Here is a 19341-nt window from a genome sequence, read left to right as displayed (position 1 = left end):
CCCTAAACAAAATTAGTGATAGCGAACCTTAGGTATAGCGGACCTTTATTTCAATTAGTGATAACGAACCTTAGAGATAGCGAACCTTCAATAAATTAGTGATAGCGGACCGTATTCAAAATTAGTGATAGCGAACCTTATTTTAAATTAGTGATAGCGAATTAGTGATATCGAACCTTAGAACTAGCGAACGTTATTCTAAATTAGTGATATCGAACCTTAGAAGTAGCAGACCTTTTTTTTAGGTATAGCGAACCCTTTTCTCTATTAGAGATAGCGGGATTCTGATCTCCATAGACTTTACACGTTAGTGATAGCGAACCTTAGAGATAGCGAACCTTAGAGATAGCGAACCTTAGAGATAGCGGGATGTCACCTTATTAAGTCCGTCCATTTGGTCCAATCTTCCGCTCCAGCTCTCGCATGGACCCAGGGGTATTATGTATACTTTTATATTTTAGACCAACTATTTAGCAGTAATGAGGCCAAGGCCCAAGGTTTCCATAATTACAGGGTTCTTAAGGGTTCGCCAACAAAGCAAACACAAAACGTTTTTACAGAAAATGTTTAAATGTCGGGTTAAGGGTATAAAGTGTTTTAACATTCAAAATCATATTTGACAAATTGCTGCAAAAATGGCAACATAATGTTTTTTAAAGTATTAAAGAATTTATTGCATAATATGGTGACAGGGCCAAACTATGATGTTATTAGACATGATCGCAAATATAAATGTAATTATTTATACTTCCACTAGTAGTTGTGTCAATCTTATAATGTCGTAAATAAATTGAAATAAACGTCTTCTTGCCAGTGACGTGAAATATTTGACGACATTGTATTGAAATATTTCGTCGGTAGAGTGCTACACTATCGTAAGTGCAGTAGAATGCGATAGCTGCCATTTGCAACATTTCAATAAATGTACTTACTTTTAACCAATAACACTAGAAAAACGCACCCAACTACATGGAAAGGTGATATCTTGGGTTAGCTTAGTGGCCATCAGGAAAGTATACAGAACATCAACACTTTATATAATGAGCATGATGAGGGGATTGTGCTGCAAACAATAGGTGTTTTACAAATGGCAGCTATTGTATTCTACTGCATTTACGATAGTGTTTCACTCTGCCGATTTTGTGGTGTGCATTTGTTCGTAATTTTGTGTTATTGAAACACTCTTCTGGTCAGTTGATCTTCATTCCTTACAATTTGCGACAAATAAAAGCATATCTGACATCACATGAGCAGTCGTTCCATTTGCCACTCGAAGACATAAGACAAACACAGTCTTGATCGTTGTGGTCATTGGGAGAGTTTGGTGCCCAACTTGTATAGTTAAGCTGAGATCAAAAGAAAAGACACCATAAATCGTCGTCGTCATCATCATCATATCGTCATCATCATCATCATCATCATCATCGTCATCGTCATCATCATCATCATCATCATCATCATCGTTAACAATAACACCATCATCATCATCGTCACCATCATTATCATTGTCATCAGTATTCATCATCATCACCATTATCATCATCATCATTGGTCATCGTCATCATCATACCATCATCATCACCACCACAACCACCACCACCATCACCACCACCGAAATTATATGTTACCTTTGTGCCGTCAGTCCAAACAAATTCCGATTCCTTTGCAATATCCGTGAGCCCAATGAAATAACCATGGTAGTCAATAGTTACGTCATTTTGGAGTAGTCCTGACAACAAAATGAGAACAAATTGGAAATCATTTTTATGACTGAAAATTAAAAATATACTATCAAAAAAATATGTGGTTAAACAAGTGTTTGCAATTGTGAAATAATACTTACCGAATGCCATTTAGCAATAAAGTAATATATTTTTTTAACCCTAGGCCTGTAAAATCCTAACATTATCAATCCTGTAAGTTTTGATTCACCAAATCAGAAAATCTGTAAAATCATCAAAAACTTAAATCAAAATTGATAGATGGATTGATTGACTGATTTAAATAATTATTATTAGACACCACCCAACAATTACATATTCCATTGGAATACCCCAGAGAAGTGGCACGATTGCCTGCATAGGCTGCACTCAAAGAATTTTTTTGTAAGGTTTAGAGTTTTGAGGTGATCTGTTGCCTTAACTTTTCATCTACTCTCACATCCCTGATGCCAACAATATATATATAGTTAAAAGTAATGCTTACTTTTTTTCCCGGAGGCTAAAATTACCCTAAAATTTTACCAACATCTGAAGACAAAAATCTTTATTTTCATATTAAATTTCTTTTCTCTCTTTCTGTGTCAGGTGGCTGCTGTGGTCTTCACAAGAGTGCGCCATCTCACTCGATCTGATGCCAAGTGCGTTGCCCTTGCATTCCTTGATTAGAAACCAGCTTCACGTCATTAGTCCAAGATGTAGGTGGACGTCTCTTTCCTCGTCTGCCTTCCATAGCCCCTTGCAAAATTTGTTTTTCTACACCTCCATGTTTCCTGACAATATGACTAAAGTACTTTTCTCTCCATTATGCTGTCTTCCCATATCACTTGCAGAAGCCTCCTGTAACACCACATCTCAAAAGCATCAACCCTTTTCCTGTCATTCTTGGTCATAGCCCAAGACTCGGCTTTTCCATATGCTTGACATGCCTTGCACAGTTGTCCTTGCAACAGCCAGTCTTTCAGTTGTGCTGTCACCGATGTTGTTAATCATTGAACCCAGGTATTCAAATTGCTTCACCTCCTCAATCTGCTGTCCATCTATCACAAACTCATCATTTTTCCTCGATCCGTCTACAACCATTATTTTTGTCTTCTTTGTGTTCAGGAGAAGGCTTTTTTTCGCTCGCCTCTTTGATGCGCGGGTTTTGGCAACCCTGTTCAAAAGATCAATCAACCCTACAAATAAGAATGGTATCATCCGCGTACCTGAGGTACCTCAGGTTAGTAATCCTTGTACCCGGGTCCTTGTACCGCCAAACCTCACTCCACCTTCAAACCCTTCCACAGCTGTTCTCATAAATAATCAGTCCCAGAACAACGCCAAATATGGATTAAAAGACCTTTGACCTTGGATGTACAACAGCATGTTATGATCTAATGGGAAACTGTGCACATCAACAAACACCATTTCTATCAAAAAGGCAACGTCTGATATAATTTGAAACCACATAAACTACTAGAGTTGGTTCTTCTCTTGGATTTGGACCAAGCTTTAGAATATCGAATGTTGCGTTTTGAAATAAAACAAACCAGAAATGTATCACCCATTGTAAAGATATGGCACATGTACCGAATACATGTACATACATTGGCTGACCTTGTGGATTTCCTGGCCCAGCCATGCTAACCACATAAGGAGATTATACGATTAACCTAGTGCAGCTATTGTCATAGCAGGGTATTATTATGTAATACTCCTGATCCATATTTGGCGTTCTCTTGGATTGATAATGTCTAGACTACAGAGTAGATGTTAATAGGTTTGATGATAACACACAGCCTTGTATTAAGCCTAAGCCTCTTCCAATCTTGAACCAATCTGTGTCCCCACCACTTGTTCTGACTACCGATTCTTGGTCTTCATATAAGCGACTGATCAGGTCCACGAGATGACTTGGGAAATCCATCGTTTTCATATTTTCCCACATCTAAGGATGGCAAACACAGTCAAAAGCTTTACTGTAATCTATGAAGCACATGTAAAGTGGAAGTTTCAGAAGCTACATTATCAATGGCAGGTGACTTATCTTTTTTTTTTCATTTGTTCCATAGCAAGCTCAACTTCAGATCTCAATGGTGGAGGTTCTTCCTCACTCGTTTCACACTGTATACACCTTGTCATCTTGTGCCTCAAACAACTGGGAACTATGCTGAACCCATCGCCTCTTGATGTCTTCACTTTTGGTAAGAGTGTTACCTTTCCCATCATTAAACATCCATCCTGGGAGTCCACTTCTTAGTAAGTTCTTTGGCGATACCAAAAGCTATTTTTGAGTCACCCTTACATCTTTCCATTTCCACACACTTCCTTTCGATGTAGTTTCTTTTGTCCTCCTTAACACTTTTGGAGACCTCTTTCTTTAAGTGTGTCCAATCTTCCTTTCCTCCATCTGCCTCCATCATCATCATCATCCATTGTCGGTCCACTGTTGGATGAAAGCCTCAGCATGTCTCCGCCAGGTAGCTCTATCTCTTGCCTTGCTGAACCAATTTACTGTTTCCCAGTATTGGTCTATCTCATCTATCCATCTCTTGCACTGTCTTCCCCGGTTTCTGTTTCCCACCATTGGTTTCCATTCATTAATTGCTGTAGTCCATCTGTTGTCGGTTCTTCTACTGATATGCCCTGCCCAATTCCATTTCCTGTGTTTAGTTGTTTCCAAGATGTCTTGAGTCTTTGTTTGTTCTCTAACCCATTTGTTTGTCTTCCTGTCTTTGTAGGTGATCCCTAACATGTTTCGTTCCATGTTGTGCTGTGCCACTTGTAGCTTCTTTTCCATTTATGCAGTAATCGTCCATGTCTCAGCCCCATAAGTAATAGTTGGGTTGAACACTTTCCTTTTCAGGCAAATTGGTATAGGCCTATCTCTTCTCATGATATTGCTGATAGGTCTGTCACACTACGACGGACTGGATCAACGTACATCACCGAATACCAAAATATTTTAATCGGTGGAAAAATCACAAGTCCGGCAGAAGATTCGGTGGGATTTTGGGTCCGATTCCCGTTCGTCTCTCTATGCGTTGTGGCCGCTAATAATCCTGCAGGCGTCTTATATCCGATCGTTCAACGGCCGACAAATGACCGGATTTGGGGTCAACGTCCGACAAATGTCTGGATTTGGGGGTTCGATTCCCGTTCGTCTCTCTATGCGTTGTGGCCGCTAATAATCCTGCAGGCGTTTTATATTCAATCGCTCAACGTCCGACAAATGACCGGCGAATCCGTGGCACGTGGCACCAACAGGGACGTCCACCCTATCAGAAAAGTGGGGGAGGAGAGGGTGTTTGAGAGGGTTTTTGACCCCTTAGAGGCAGTGACGTAGCAAGCACTTTTTCAGAGGGTGAACAAAGTGGGGAAAGACAACCTTTAAGGGGGAAAACTTTGACGAAAATGGTAAAATATTGGCTAATAAGTACAAAAGGGCTACAAATCTGATATATCAGGGCAACCAGCGTCCGGGGGCAATAGAGGTGAGAAACCTTTGGACAATGAAGGCTCAATTGAAGCCATTTGTGATTTTTTGGATAAATTTTAGCACTATTATTGGGTACTATTTTAGTTTGAAACAGCCGCAAATTGGTGAAACGAAAGCCTAATTGAAGCCATTGAAAAGTTTTCACCATTATTGTATAATATAAACAATTGCACGTGGATGTCCATAGCAGAAGCAAAAAGGAAGACTTGTCCATTTTTCAAAATGAAGGTCCAATTGAAGCCATTTGCATGGGGACTGTAGGGCCTATTTACATTATTAGGCCTAGGCCTTTTGTGTACAAATTTAGTTTTAAAAATGGAAAAGTTGGAAAATTGTTTTTGGTGCATCATTTTTACACTATTATTGCCTTAAACAAAAAACAAAGAAGGCCCGAACTGAATTTGCAAAATATAAAATGTTACACTGATCCACTGACACTTAAATATAAAACTTCAGACTCGTAATTTCAGGTAAAGCATGCATGGATTGATATGTTAAAGTCAGTAATAGACCTAAGTCCGTCTTAAATACTGATTTTGGTGACAACATGTCACGTGCCCTACATATCGACGGACCGGCAGTAATTTTCACAGGCTTTTGGGCCAAGGAACCACATTTAAGCATTGCCTATAATAATCACAGGCCTATACTTAGGCCGCTATATACTATCCTGGGCCTACTCAATAACGTACAATTTAACCTTTTCCATGTTTTCTCTTCTTTTTTCTTTCTTGTCAATCACTAAAACTGGTAGGAATTTGATATTGCGTCCTCTACCCTTCAGAAAGTGCCCCTCCCTCAATACTACTTACATGCATAGGCCTACTAAATTAGGCCTACTTGTTATTTAACTTTTCTCTTCTCTTCTCTCTTCAATTTTTCTCACTTTCTTTTCTTTTTCTCCCTTTCCCCCTTTTTCTACTTGTCAGTCACTAAAGTACTGGGGGAAATATGATATTGCGTCACACACCCTTCAGAAAGTCCCCCCCCCCCATGATCGATGCACATGTTCGCCATAGGCCTACATCCGGCACAAGCGCCTGCGAAACCTTGCAAACACCTGAGGTATATAAACGAAAGAATAACGAACAAACCCAGGGTGTATATACAGAACAGTACGAACACACATCGGACAACTTCCGAACATGTGTATTCGGCACACTCCGTTTCAAGTTTTGTGCATGCACAAAACTTGAAACGTATTGTCGACGGACTAAACAAACATCACCTAACACGAAACGCATTTGGCGGATAATAGCAGGACATATGAAGAACATAAAACGAACATTGACGAACACTAACGGATTTGCTAAAATGCCATCCGTTTCTTATACGGAAGACCGATCCGGTGTAGTGTGACACTAACACGGTCTTGGTCAACGTACATCACCGAATGCAAAAATATGCTATCCGGTGGTGAAGGCCTCACAGGAACGTATTTGCAACGAACACGGGCCGAGTGCAACGAACAAAGAACGAACATGAACGAAAGGAGAGCGAACAAACTCCGGCAATATGCAGCACCATACGAACACACATCGGATAAATACCGAACATGTGTATTCGGTACACTCCGTTTCAAGTTTTGTGCATGCACAAAACTTGCCGACGGACTTAACGAACATCACCTAACACGAAACGCATTTGGCGGATGATAGCAGGACATACAAAGAACATAAAACGATCATTGACGAACAACAACGGATTTACTAAAATACCATCCGTTTCTTGTACGGAAGACCTATTCGGTGTAGTGTGACAGGCGCATAAGGTTTCCATATTGCCTCCATCCAAGCTTGATTCTTCTCTTTATTTCCTGCTCTTGTCCTTTTGCCTTCAGACTGAACTGCTGTCCCGGGTATTATATTCATTGACTTCTTCTATGTTGCATCCATTGACAGTGACTATTCTTTGCTGAACGGTGGGTGGGGGGGTCCTGTTATTATTTTTGTCTTCTGCATGTTCATCTTGAGGCCACGTTCCCCTACTAGCTTCAGCGAGCTCCCTGAGCATGATTTCAATTTATTCCAGGCTTTCTGTGATGATGATTATGTCAACCGCAAATCTGAGATGGTTGAACATCTCTCCATTGATATTAACACACTTTTCGTCCCACTGACGTGATTTAAATATGCTTTCCAGACATGCTGTAAACAACTTTGGCGAGATTGTATCTCCCTGTCTCACTCCTTTTTAAAGTTGATCTTTGCACTTTCTTTGTGAAGAGTTACTGTAGTTATGCAGTTTGTGTATATCTCTCTCAGTAGATTTATGTATTTGCTTTCTACTCCTTGTTGATGTAAAGCATCCAATACAGACTGGGTTTCAACGAGTCAAATGCCTTTTCATAGTCTATAAAGGCCATGCAGAGAGGTTGATTATGCTCGTGACATTTTTCCTTCATTTGATTGATGGTGTGTATATGGTCCATGGTGGAAAAACCACTTCTGAAGCCTGCTTGCTCTTTGGCTTGGTTGAGAGTGATTTCCAATCTGTTGGTTAGCAATCTTGTGAAAAGCGTGTACACATTTGACGGGTCTGTATTTTTTGAGGTCTAGTTTGTCTCCTTTCTTGAAGAGAATGACCATATTTGCCTCTTTCCATCGTTGCTTTCTGCCTTATAAAAGCTGTGAAAAGCTTGGCAATTTCTCCTGTGATGGAGTCTCCTCCTTCCACGATTGTATCAACTATCACGTTGTCTGTTCCTGGTGCCTTCCCTCTTTTCACACTATTAAGTGCATGATTCACTTCCCAACTTGTGACTTCAGGCATCTCTTCATTTGTTTCTTGTTGCAACTCTCCAACCTTCTTGTTACTATGGTAGAGCTGCTCATAGAACTTTTCTATTCGTTGTAGTATTAAGTCTTGATCCCTTATTTCCTGTCCGTTTTTGTTTAACAGGGTTATTATCTTCTGTTTGCCATCAGATAACTTCTTGTTGGTTTTCTTTTGGCTCCTGTTATTTTCTTTTGTTTCCTTTGTGTCATACTTCCGAATGTTGTCCCTCATCTTCTTTCGGATTGTTTTACATGTCTCAGTGTATTATATAATTTGGATTCCTATTCCATCTCTCTTCATGTTTATTCTTTTCTCCAAGAGTTGTTTGGTGCTGTCTGATATTTTTGTTTTCTTTTTTCTTTCCTTGCCTTGCCTACTACTTTCAGTGCACTTTCTTGGATGATATCAACAAGCTGGTCATTCCAAATGTCCAGGTCTGTGTCCTCTTCCTCCTGAAGTGCCTGAAACCGGTTTTTAAGCTCTATTTGGAATTCCTCCTTCTTAATTGTTAGGTTTTCAAGGTCTGCTTTCCTGTGCTTTGATCTTAACAGTTTCTGCCTCTCAAGTCTGGTATCTATCTTCAATTTGCACAGAAGCATTCTGTGGTCTTTCCATGTGTTCACTTTATTCAGTACCTTGATGATATTAGGTTTGTTTGTTAGGATGAAGTCTATCTCATTTTTGGTTTTACCATTTTGACTTCTCCATGTCCATCTTCTAGATGTGATTTTCTTTGAAGAATGTGTTCATGATTTTGAGTTTATTACTGATTGCAAATTCGATGACCTTGTCGCCTCTATCGTTTCTTGTTCCTAAGCCAAATTTTTCCATTACGTCTTCTTCTCCATCTTGTTCTATATAATCCTACTTTGGCGTTGAAGTCTCCTATTACCATGTTGTAATGTGTCTTTGATGTTTTCAGTAGTTCGGCTATCTCTTCATACAATTTATCCACCTCTTCGTCTTCATGGGCTGTTTCGCTTCTTTCATGTCTTCCTACAATTAATTTGGGGTCTGCTCCTCTTCATTAACTTTCAGTAACTCGTCAAACTTGTTCTTCACCTCTACTGAGTATTGAGTGGGGATGTTGTCAACATCTTACCCGGTAGGTGGTGCATTGTATCTCTTAGCTTTCAGTCTTAGTTTCACTTACAAGTAGCTGATGGTCACTACCACAGTCAGTCAGCGCCTGGTCGTGTCCTGACATTTTGAAGTGATCTTCTTCACCTCTTCCTGACCATGATGTAATCGATCTGGTTTCTTGTTCTATCTCCTGTGCTCATCCAAGTGCATAGTCTCCGTGAATGCTGAAAAACAAAACTTGTTCCCAATGTCTAGGTTATTAGCTTCACAAAATTCCACCAGTCTGTCTCCACGTTCATTTCTGATCCCAAGTCCATGTTGGCATAATACACCCAGTTTTCGCCTTCAATTTTCTAATCTTAGCATTCCAGTCCCCCAGTACGACGAGTAAGTCTCTTCTAGGTATTTTATATATAACTCCTTGTACCATCTCATAGAAGTCTGTCATCTCACTCTCGGATGCATCTGATGTTTGTGCATAAACTTGTATGATTTATCTCATTTATATTTTGATTCTAACCCAAAACACCCTTGGCTGTTGTTCTTTCTATTATGAAACCCACACCTCCTCATTTCCTTCCACTATCTTTTCCAGAATATATGAACATACTTCCATCATCTGTCATGTCTGTGGTGAACCTCCCTTGCCCAAACCACCACAAATCTGTTACTCCTAGGATTTTAATATTATTTGGAACTATCTCCTTCTCCACAGATTGTAGATTGTGTCATTTGGAATCCGATATTTGCAAGATGTTGCTAAGGCATTGATCTTGTTTTCCATGTCCTTTAGTGAGTACCCATGCCATAACTCGCATCCGTCCAGAAAGATTGTAACACAGGTTGTCTCAAACAGCTTGATTTTGTTTCGATTGGCAGGGATGGTGGTTTTTTTTATAAAGGCGTTCCAGTTTCTATAGAATGCTGCCCATCAGGATAGTGCTTTTTAGGTCTCCAACAGTAGAGCCCATCTTGGAACCCAAGTACTTGAAGTTTGTGATATGGTTGATGGTACTACCATAGACTTCAAACGCTGGCTGAGCGTTACAGTTTGCAGTCGTATATTCTGTCTTAAGTGTGCTGATGACAAGACTAGATCTGCTGCTACAGTCCTAGTAAGCTGCGACTGGGCCCGGGCTGTGGAAGATCCCAACAGGGCAATATATCATCCGCGAAATCTCGGCCATTCAGCATCCCAACAGGATACCTCCTTGACCGACGCGACGTGGGTAGGAAACAATTCCAGCGTTAATTCTATAAGTGGATTTCTTCAGAAGGTAGTGTACCAGGACAATGAACAGGATAGGAATGGTGCCAACACCTCACCCTGAAGCACTCCAGTTGTTACCATGGTTACTTGGAAAGGCGGCTCGGAGATACCTCCATCTACCATGAATTTGGTATTCTATAATGCCACAACACTGGAAACTTGACGGACTTGTTGATGGAGTCGATGGATTTTTTGAAGTCTACAAAGGTTCCTGTCAAGGGAGGTTGGTACTTCTTGAAGCCTTCCATGATCCTCCTCAAGATGTGTATTTGCTGCTCGCATCTGCGCCCTGATCTAGAGCCTGCCTGGTTGTTTCTCAGTATTCAATTTGAGGTCAAACAGATCACTTTAAATTATGCCAAGATGCGTAACGGTAATAATGGACACTTTTACTCGTCGTGTGTGCTGACACGATTAAAGTCATTTCAATGAATTGAATTCAGTCATCGCACCAGGAATTTCTTTATGTGCAAAATGGGATGGGGGATCAAAGGGCAATAGGAAGGGTAGACCCTCCCTCGGGTCCATGGAGAACGACTGGTAATGTAGATTACATAGCATTAAAAATCAACCCAATACATGGACCCTCCCAGTCTGTAAGCAATTTGCCTTCAGTTCCCACAAAATGCTGGGAGTTCACTTTTACGGATTTGGAGTCACGCAATCTTTCTATATACCACATCCATGTTTTCACTACATTAACGTTTGTGTAAGCGACTAAAACAACGATATTGTATCCGACCAATCAACGCAGCTTGGCAGCGCGGGAATATTTGAAAAGGCTTCCTAGCTAAATAATGTGCAAACAAGTCCGAGTCGAGTGGTTGCCTTTTATTATTGCGCGTACCATGGGTCTATCAGACGCGTGCCACTTGAGCTCAATACCTCTCAGTTGTTGACAAGTGTCCCATCCGATCTTGCGTCACATCCCGCGGCATAGCTTTGTGCTACCATATTTGAATTGAAACTGGGGCGGGGCTTTCGTAAGTGACATCGGAAACAACGTGCTTCGTTGAACGAATATTTAGAGGGAGATCTCTAACAGGTTGGACCAGTCTCGGAATCAGCGCTCAATGGACTTTCGCGTTCACTTATAATACGAGTATATTTCTATATTGCTGCATGGTTGACTGTGGTGGGTGTAATTAGTGGCGCCGATTTGTGGATGAAGAGGAATGGGTTTTTGGCATTAAAGAAAATAAGGGGGGGGGGGGGTTACAGGACTTTTCATATTTTTTTCATAGGGCATTATGTAATTATTTATTGTTACATTATCCAGAGATGGAACCGAACCGAGACTGGGGGCCAGTCTATAGGAAGGGGGAAAAATTGGGGATTCAAAATTTGCCTCCACAAGTTTCCATCTCCCATATAGTGGGCCACTGTCCCTGCAGGGGTGTCTATTCTTCCAGAAAATCTAAATTATTCCCTCACCCTACTGCGGTGTGTCACATCCTTCCCCAGATTCTTCCCCAACTGGAATCCCACACAATTTGACCCGAAAGGGAACATTTTTAATATGCTGGTTGCTATCTACATGTACTTTTCCTCATTTTTCTTGTTACCTCCCATAGGCAGTGTTCTAAATCGGTGAGTAAAATATACCTCTGGTATTTTACCGGGTAATTTTCAGTAAAATATTGTAATTTACCGTAAAATGTGGTAAAATAAAAGACACCAAAGGAAAAGATATTTTTGAGTACATGGTTAGAAAAATGAAAGGTTTCCTTCAGAAAATTCTGTTTTACTTGGAATGCATATTAATTTATTATACCGGTACTAAATAATATTGATCGCTACTAGTTCTCAAAAACACGATGGATGGTTAAAAAAAATCACAAGATTTCCTTCAGACAATGCTGTTTTACTTGGAATACATATTATACTATTTTTGTTTTTTAATAAATGAGATTTATTGCTACTAGTATTCAGAATATCTCAATGTACCTTTTGTTTTGATCAAAATTAATAGTTTGCAATGTAATATGTGAGGCCAAATGGTTCAAAAAGGTCTCAAAAAGAGAAAAGTCTCAAAAACATGATGCATGGTTAGAAAATCAAAAGGTTTCCTTCAGGTCAGGAAAAGGTCTTTGAAAACGTAGTACTTTTATTCATCAAGTTTTTACAACAAAAGGGGTTTTAAACCCTTTTGTTGTTATCTGATTCCTGAAAAGGAATCAGATAGCAATGTTTGCACAGTATTTTTTGTAGGACCTGAGAGCACATCAGACATATCGAATTGTATTCTGAATACGAGGAATGTCCTTCTGATATCAAATAATTTTGATTTTTCGAAATTCGCGATATAATACAAATTTTATGGCAAATTATTAAAATTTGATATTTTTTAATATTTTTGATATTTAACAGTCCTCAAAGACAAAGCAAACTTTATAAATCTAATGACATGTACTTAACGTGTATGTAACTGGGATGAAAAGCCGTCCATCAATTGAAAATTGTGACCTTTCATATTGAAGATATTCAAATTGATATCAGAAGGACATTCCTTGTATGCAAAATGCAATTTGATATGTCTGATGTGCTCTCAGGTCCCACAACAATGTAAAAAACATCGCTATGATACCTCGCTAGTATGACCACTAGTCACCATTGCCCAGACAGGGAAGCATTACTGACCCAACTCTTCCCTGTTTTGTTTTGGGCTAAAGCATTCCCTGGTTTCCCTCAAACTATTTTTTGGGATGGGAATAGGTAAAAGGCAATGGACTGCTACATGTAGGCCTATGCTAATGCTGTATATCCATTATAATTCTTCCCCAAATGACACTTGATGAATTCACCTACCCTGTAGTCACTGCCAGCCAGTAACCATCTATTTCATGCTTCAGTTATATACTTTTTGCCCAAATTAGTTCTCTTTAAAAAAAAAATCTTCCTTGAAACCTGTTTTGATTTCTGTTTTCTTTTCCGCTTTTTTTTTCAAAACACAAAATTCTTCCCCAAAGGGGTAAAATTATTCCCTCCCTTTGGGGGCGAATAACTGGCCACTGATAGACACCCCATGTACGTACCTGCAAGGAATGTATTTTCCTCCTCGTTATTGATAATGGCCAATGAAGCATCTCTGGCGTTACAGTCCCAAGTTGCTTGTTCATACTTAACTTTTGCTGTGTGGTTTAGAAAGAAACATGCAGTATTGAACTCTTCCCAGCCCGGTAAACATCCGGAGCCTTCTATACAATAATATAAAAATGTATCAAATTAGTTATGACATAGGTCTAGTTGGTTTTCCTATTTATCTCAACACTAATGAAAGTCCATAGGCTTAGGCAGGGGCGTAAATCCATTTTTGAAAGTGGGGGGGGGGGACACAATGAAAATTATTAGTCATTGATACTTCAGAAGTAAGAAACTTTTGCAAAATGAAGACCTAATTTTAAAGACCTAAATTTACGTGGTTCTTTTTCAATTCTGGGGGAGACCTGGAGTAGAATATCAAAATCACCTAATATTCGTCAGTTTTTTTTCGTCTTTTGGGGGCATGCCCCAGGCCCCACCTGGACCTGCCCTTGGATGAGCATGATGAAAGGTGTGATGGGCAGGTCTAGACCTATATGATAAGACATCAAATCTGCCAATATGAAAAATAGTGTATCAAAAGCACATATCACCTTCAGGACAAAACGATTCCTTCTTTTCGAGTACATTACTGCCCATGGGATATAATGTCATTGGTAAAATATCCAGAGATTCCAGTACGTTGGCACCACCCAAAGGGAAAAAATGCCTGTCCAACAACAGAAAAATGACCCAAAATATGAATATTGACCCAGGTCTTATGAGTAGTCTTACCCCGGTGGGGAAATTATTTTTATTATATTCTTTACTTTGTTCTCATTATGACCCCCTGAGCGGTGTCAAATCAAAGAGAATAAAGTAACGAATAAAAATAATTTTCCAACCGGTGGTAACTCTCCTCATGAGACCTGGGTCAATATTCATATTTTGGGTCCTTTTTGTTGTTGTTGGACAGGCATGATATACCAGTGCCCCTCCCGGGCAAATAGAATTATTGTCTTGTATGCCCGTAACAATATACATTATACCATTCTATGTATGCTTCCCATTGATTCTTATTAAAGATGCATTTCGCGATTTCAATGTTAGTCTTTTTGCTTACTAACTTACTTAGTAACTTTCCCGCCGGGGGTAACACTTCTCATAAAACCTGGGTCAATAGCTTAAGCCACATGGTTCAGCTATAGTTAATAATACACCAATGTATGTCTGCATGTATGTAACAATATACATAATAACATTCTATGTATGCTTCCCATTGTATTAAAGATGTATTTCGCGATTTCAATGTTATTCTTTTTGCTGAACCATGAAATGGTATATCAGCCTATATTAGTGTGTGTTACTTGCTTACTAACTTACTTACTGAGTAACCTTTTGGTCTGAAATGAGCATATCTCGAAATGCCACGAAGGTATGGTCCCGCGAGTGGTGTCACACGAAAGAGAAAACGTACATGTAAGGAATATAACAAAAATATTTCCCCATCTGGGGAAACACTCATTATAAGACCGTGTCAATATTCATATCGGTCCTTTTTATATCTCGAAATGCCAAAAAGGTATGACCCTCCCCCCGAGTGGTGTCAAATGAAAGAGAACAAAGTAAAAAATATAATAAAAATATTTCTCCACCCGGGGGCGACACTCATCATAAGACCCGGGTCAATATTCATATTTTGAGTCCTTTTCATATCTCGAAATGCCAAGAAGGTATGATCACCTGAGTAGTGTCAAATGAACGCGAAAAAAGTAAGAAACACAATAAAAATAATTTCCTCACCGGGGTGACACTCCGCATAAGGCCCGGGTCAATATTCTTATTTTGGGTCCTTTTCATATCTCGAAATGCCAAGAAGGTATGACCCCGGAGTAGAGTCAAATGAAAGAGAAAAAAGTAAAGAATATAATAAAAATAATTTCTCCACCAAGGGTGGTATTCCTCATAAGACCTGGGTCGATATTCCTTTTATGTTTATAGATCCGGGTCATTATTCATATTTTGAGTCTTTTCTACATTAAATATCTCGAAAACAAAATTGTGACCCGGGAGGTGTAGAATAAAATATCCGAAACGTGAGACAGTGGAAGCGCATGGTTCAGCTATGGTGCGGTAACCGCTCTAGTTTTCGATTGGATCTATAGGCCTACGCCAAAACTGGAGCCAAAACCTTATTACCAAAAGGCAACTCATCAATAGAAGTGGACTGATTTGACTTCTTCGGGTAAGCAGAGACGTTAGACGTGCTGGAAACATAAGAGTTTGGAAGAGAAATCAGTGGGTGGGATTTATGGTTGAACCAGGGACCTCCGATTGCAGTTAAGAGTGTTTGTATTGACCATCTATACTGAAAGGGTGGGAGTAAACGGAAGCCGACTTCATGAAATGAAATTTGATATCTCGAATTATAGCATTTGTTGTTGCTTTATAAGGTTTGTTGAACCTAATAACGTTGTGATGACGTTATGGTAACGTTACATCTATGACGTTAACGTCGTGCCCAGCTCTGCGTCGTGCCTTACTATAGTCTGAATACATGTCTTTTTCTACTCATAAAAATAAATTTTTTTCAGTCTATTTATTATGGATCGCACCCTGGGACTCGCACATAAACCTTCCCAGTGTGTAAGTTGTACGCCACGTAATTGTGACAAAAAGTAATTTTGAGCGATATAGCCACGTATACCTATCATATTATTTCAAATAATAAAAAAGGAATGAATACTTACTTATCAATGACCACAATGTGAAAATTAAGATCAGAAATATCCCTCTCGTCTGTTACCAAAACAAAGGGAATTAAAAGTGTTACAAGTAAAAATTAATCATGTAAACCCGGGGGGCACTCCAACTTTGGAGGTGACGCGTATGTAGGGCTGTTAAGACTCCTTTTTCAGCATCGCTGTCACCCAAAGACCCCATATTTTTTACGAACACATGCTCGCTCCGCGCTCTGTCACCCGAAGACCCCCTATTTTTCCATTTGGTCTGTCACCGAAAGACCCTTACAAGTTCAATTTGAACAGCAACTTTCATTTATCACTGATTTTGTTACTTATTTTTAAGAAAATAAAGAAATTTGAAGCCATTTAGAACTAGAAATTCGATTTTCGAGGTTTTTGTTGCGCTGTTTTGGTTCTCACCCAAAGATTCCATTTAAAAAAAAGGTCATGTTCTCACCCAATGACCCCATATTTTTTACATTTTGCTCTCACCGAATGCCAAAAATCATGCTCTCACCCAATGACCCCATATTTTTTACATGTTGCTCTCACCGAATGCCCCTTAGTGCGAAAGCGCCAGCCCTACACCTATATCCATTTCAAATTGAAGTGCCCCCCCCCCCGGGCATGTAAATTTATATAAAATAAAGTAGAGAGGGCTCTTTTTCTGTAGAACCGCTACTCACTCAGAAATATTCCAATTCTCATCAGGAACCTTGATCACTCTGGTGTAATCAGTGGCGTACCGTGGCCGCCCCAACCCCGGGGGAGGGGGGGGGGGGCTGAAGAAAATTCAAGTTTGCCGCCCCGACCCCAACACCCCGAAAATGTTGCGCGAATTTTTTTGTCTGTCGATTGAAAAAGTGAAGAGCAAAAAAAAAAAAGGTTTCAGGCGCTAGCGCCCTAAAAGCAGCATATTTTGATGTATAGTACCATTTTTATGCTTTATCACAATTTTCCGCCCTTTTTTATTTACTAATTCTTTTTGATCCGCCCCCTTCGTTTTTGCCGCCCCTGTTTTTGCCGCCCCTTCTTCTTCCGCCGCCCCTTCATTTTGGCCGCCCCCTGCTTTTACCCCGGGGGGGCTGGCGCCTCCAAAGCCCCCCAAAATACGCGCATGGTAATACTAGTGTACCAACTCATATTCGACATCCCGGTTCGACCATTTCCAATATCTGTGGTTCGACATATACATGAAGTTTAGCTCACTCATCAATGTGATCTATAGACAGTGTTGCTGTTATAGCATCATCTAAGAAGAGCTGAGTAATCAAGATTCCTGATATGGAGGTAATATTTCTGTGTGAAAGACCCTGGTAAATTTATTTAAAGAGAAAAATACAATTGTAGTAGCTAATTGTTTAAAAAATACTATTTGCAAATCATATTGTTTTATTGAAAGGAAGTAATCCCAGCAAACACAAAAACGTTCTAAAAACATTTTATATTTTGGCTTTTGGTTTAGGTAAAAACGTTTTAATAACATCAAAATGACGGGTTATATAAAGGTCATGAAAACGTTTTTTAAAACGTTTTCATGACCTTTACAAAACGTTTTAAAAAACGTTTTGTATGAAAACACACTATAACAATATGTTTTTAAAATGTTATTGTAAACTATTTTTGCAAACATTTTATGTCAAATATTTTGTCAACATTTAAATAACATTATGTTAAAATATTTGCACCCAGCAAACACAAAAATGTTTTTAAAATGTTTTTTCAAAACGTTTTAATAACATTTAAATGTCGGGTTATATAAAGGTCGTGAAAACGTTTTTAAAACGTTATTGCAAAATATCGGAAAATATTTTTTCAACCCCAAAATATTATTCTGTTTAAAATGTTTCGTATCAAGTCTTCAAAAATGTTTTTGGAATGTTATTAAAACGTTTTTATACCCTTTATATAACCCGCCATTTAAACGTTTTCTGTAAAACATTTTGTTTTTGCTGGGCAAACGTTTTATATAACCAGACATTTAAACGTTTTCTGACAACCTTTTCTAACCTTTTGCGAATGATGTCGAAAACGTTTTGTGTTTGCTGGGCAGCAGGAGACGACTTACCTTTACAAACATGATAACCGTTAGGGTTGGACCAAGCACTAATATGACGTTATTCGCTGTATCTCACCATAATTGCTTTAAATGTCGTATCTACACCATTAGTGTCTACGGATGTTGATTCTCCACCTTGATGTCCAAATGATGTCACTCTCTTCAACGATGAAAATACCCCCCAAAATATGGAAATAATGTGTTCAAGTTGAATGTTTACCCTGTGGCGTTATGATCTAGTAATATATCGCTCTTGGAATGGGTTTTCCTATCTGTGTCAGTGTTTGCTTTTATATGATTTCAATAATTATGTTCTACAAGCAGTAGGCTACTGATGAAGCTACTGATAATGTTTGCACAGATAGTACCTTCCATAGTTTGGGTACACAGAATCGTGTATATTAATTATTTGATTTGCAACGAAGCCTCAGTCCCATTATTTGATCAGCATAATTGCTTTTAATTATTATGTAGTACGTCGGGGTGGGAAACTGGCCTCAATTGAGAAGAGATGTCTTGCAATAGGTCTTAAATATTTTATCTGTTTTTAGTTTTGATGGTTACATGATGCAGTCATGTCTACAGTAGAATTCATCTCGACCTTTGCAGGACTTAACCCCATTAAAAGCTATTGAACCAAAATAACACTCATTGAAACAGCTCAACTGATTAAATCGGATCTTCTCTGGCTGTGCACATGTGACTGTTTTCATGTGCGATATCGCAATAAAGTTTGCGTATTATAGCTTCAGTTGGGTAACCGATTATAAAGGAAACGAAAGGAAACAATGGTATGTGTACTTTTGTTCACGAAATGAGACAAAGACCTGCTTTTTGTTAACCAGCATTCTTCAAAATGAGCAACATAATGATTGTTGACTTAACACGGTTTGGAAATAATTTCTTCATATTTTTGGTGTTATCTGTCGTTTACATATCCTTCCTAAAACACAAAAGTGCGACCCTCTCCAAACATCTAAATTATCTAAAAATTTAGGACATGTTACAAAACTTTATTTTCTAGAACCTATTTAGAATAATTTAAATGTAGCTTTTTAAATGGAGCGGTCCGATAACAATATTTTCGGTCAAATCTCCATTCAATTAACACGGGGAGTTGGCTAGCTATGCCTTGCCCTCACTCATATTTTACAAAAGTGCGACCATTTCTGAACATCTAACCTAGC

At 39.1% G+C, this 19341-nt stretch overlaps 1 protein-coding gene across 2 annotated transcripts; it reads right to left on the bottom strand.

The window, feature by feature from the left end:
- Nucleotides 1-485: 485 nt before the first annotated feature.
- LOC140158213 (alpha-N-acetylgalactosamine-specific lectin-like) lies at nt 486-18409 on the bottom strand. Of its 2 annotated transcripts, XM_072181336.1 has the most exons (4): nt 18164-18409; nt 16102-16150; nt 1629-1729; nt 486-1346 (listed from the first exon to the last, which is right to left on the bottom strand). In XM_072181336.1, the coding sequence occupies exons 1-4, from the start codon at nt 18173-18175 to the stop codon at nt 1209-1211; spliced, it is 300 nt and encodes a 99-aa protein (XP_072037437.1). In that variant the 5' UTR covers nt 18176-18409; the 3' UTR covers nt 486-1208. The 2 variants fall into 2 exon arrangements, 1 of the variants encoding a protein (XP_072037437.1); XR_011859727.1 differs by lacking the exons at nt 16102-16150; nt 18164-18409 and adding an exon at nt 13366-13515.
- Nucleotides 18410-19341: the final 932 nt, after the last annotated feature.

Source organism: Amphiura filiformis, chromosome 8 (assembly GCF_039555335.1).
Source record: "Amphiura filiformis chromosome 8, Afil_fr2py, whole genome shotgun sequence".
Taxonomy (NCBI): Eukaryota; Metazoa; Echinodermata; class Ophiuroidea; order Amphilepidida; family Amphiuridae; genus Amphiura; species Amphiura filiformis.
The sequence above is the reverse complement of the archived record's forward strand: the minus strand, read 5'-3'. Positions and strand labels throughout refer to the sequence as shown.

Bases quoted from the DNA above. Each gene is read 5' to 3' on its own strand.
- LOC140158213 (XM_072181336.1), bottom strand. The intron at 1,730-16,101 runs GTAAGTATTCAT...TTTTGTTGTCAG, and splicing joins CACATTGTGGTCATTGATAA to GACTACTCCAAAATGACGTA. The intron at 1,347-1,628 runs GTAACATATAAT...TTTTGATCTCAG, and splicing joins TTTGGACTGACGGCACAAAG to CTTAACTATACAAGTTGGGC.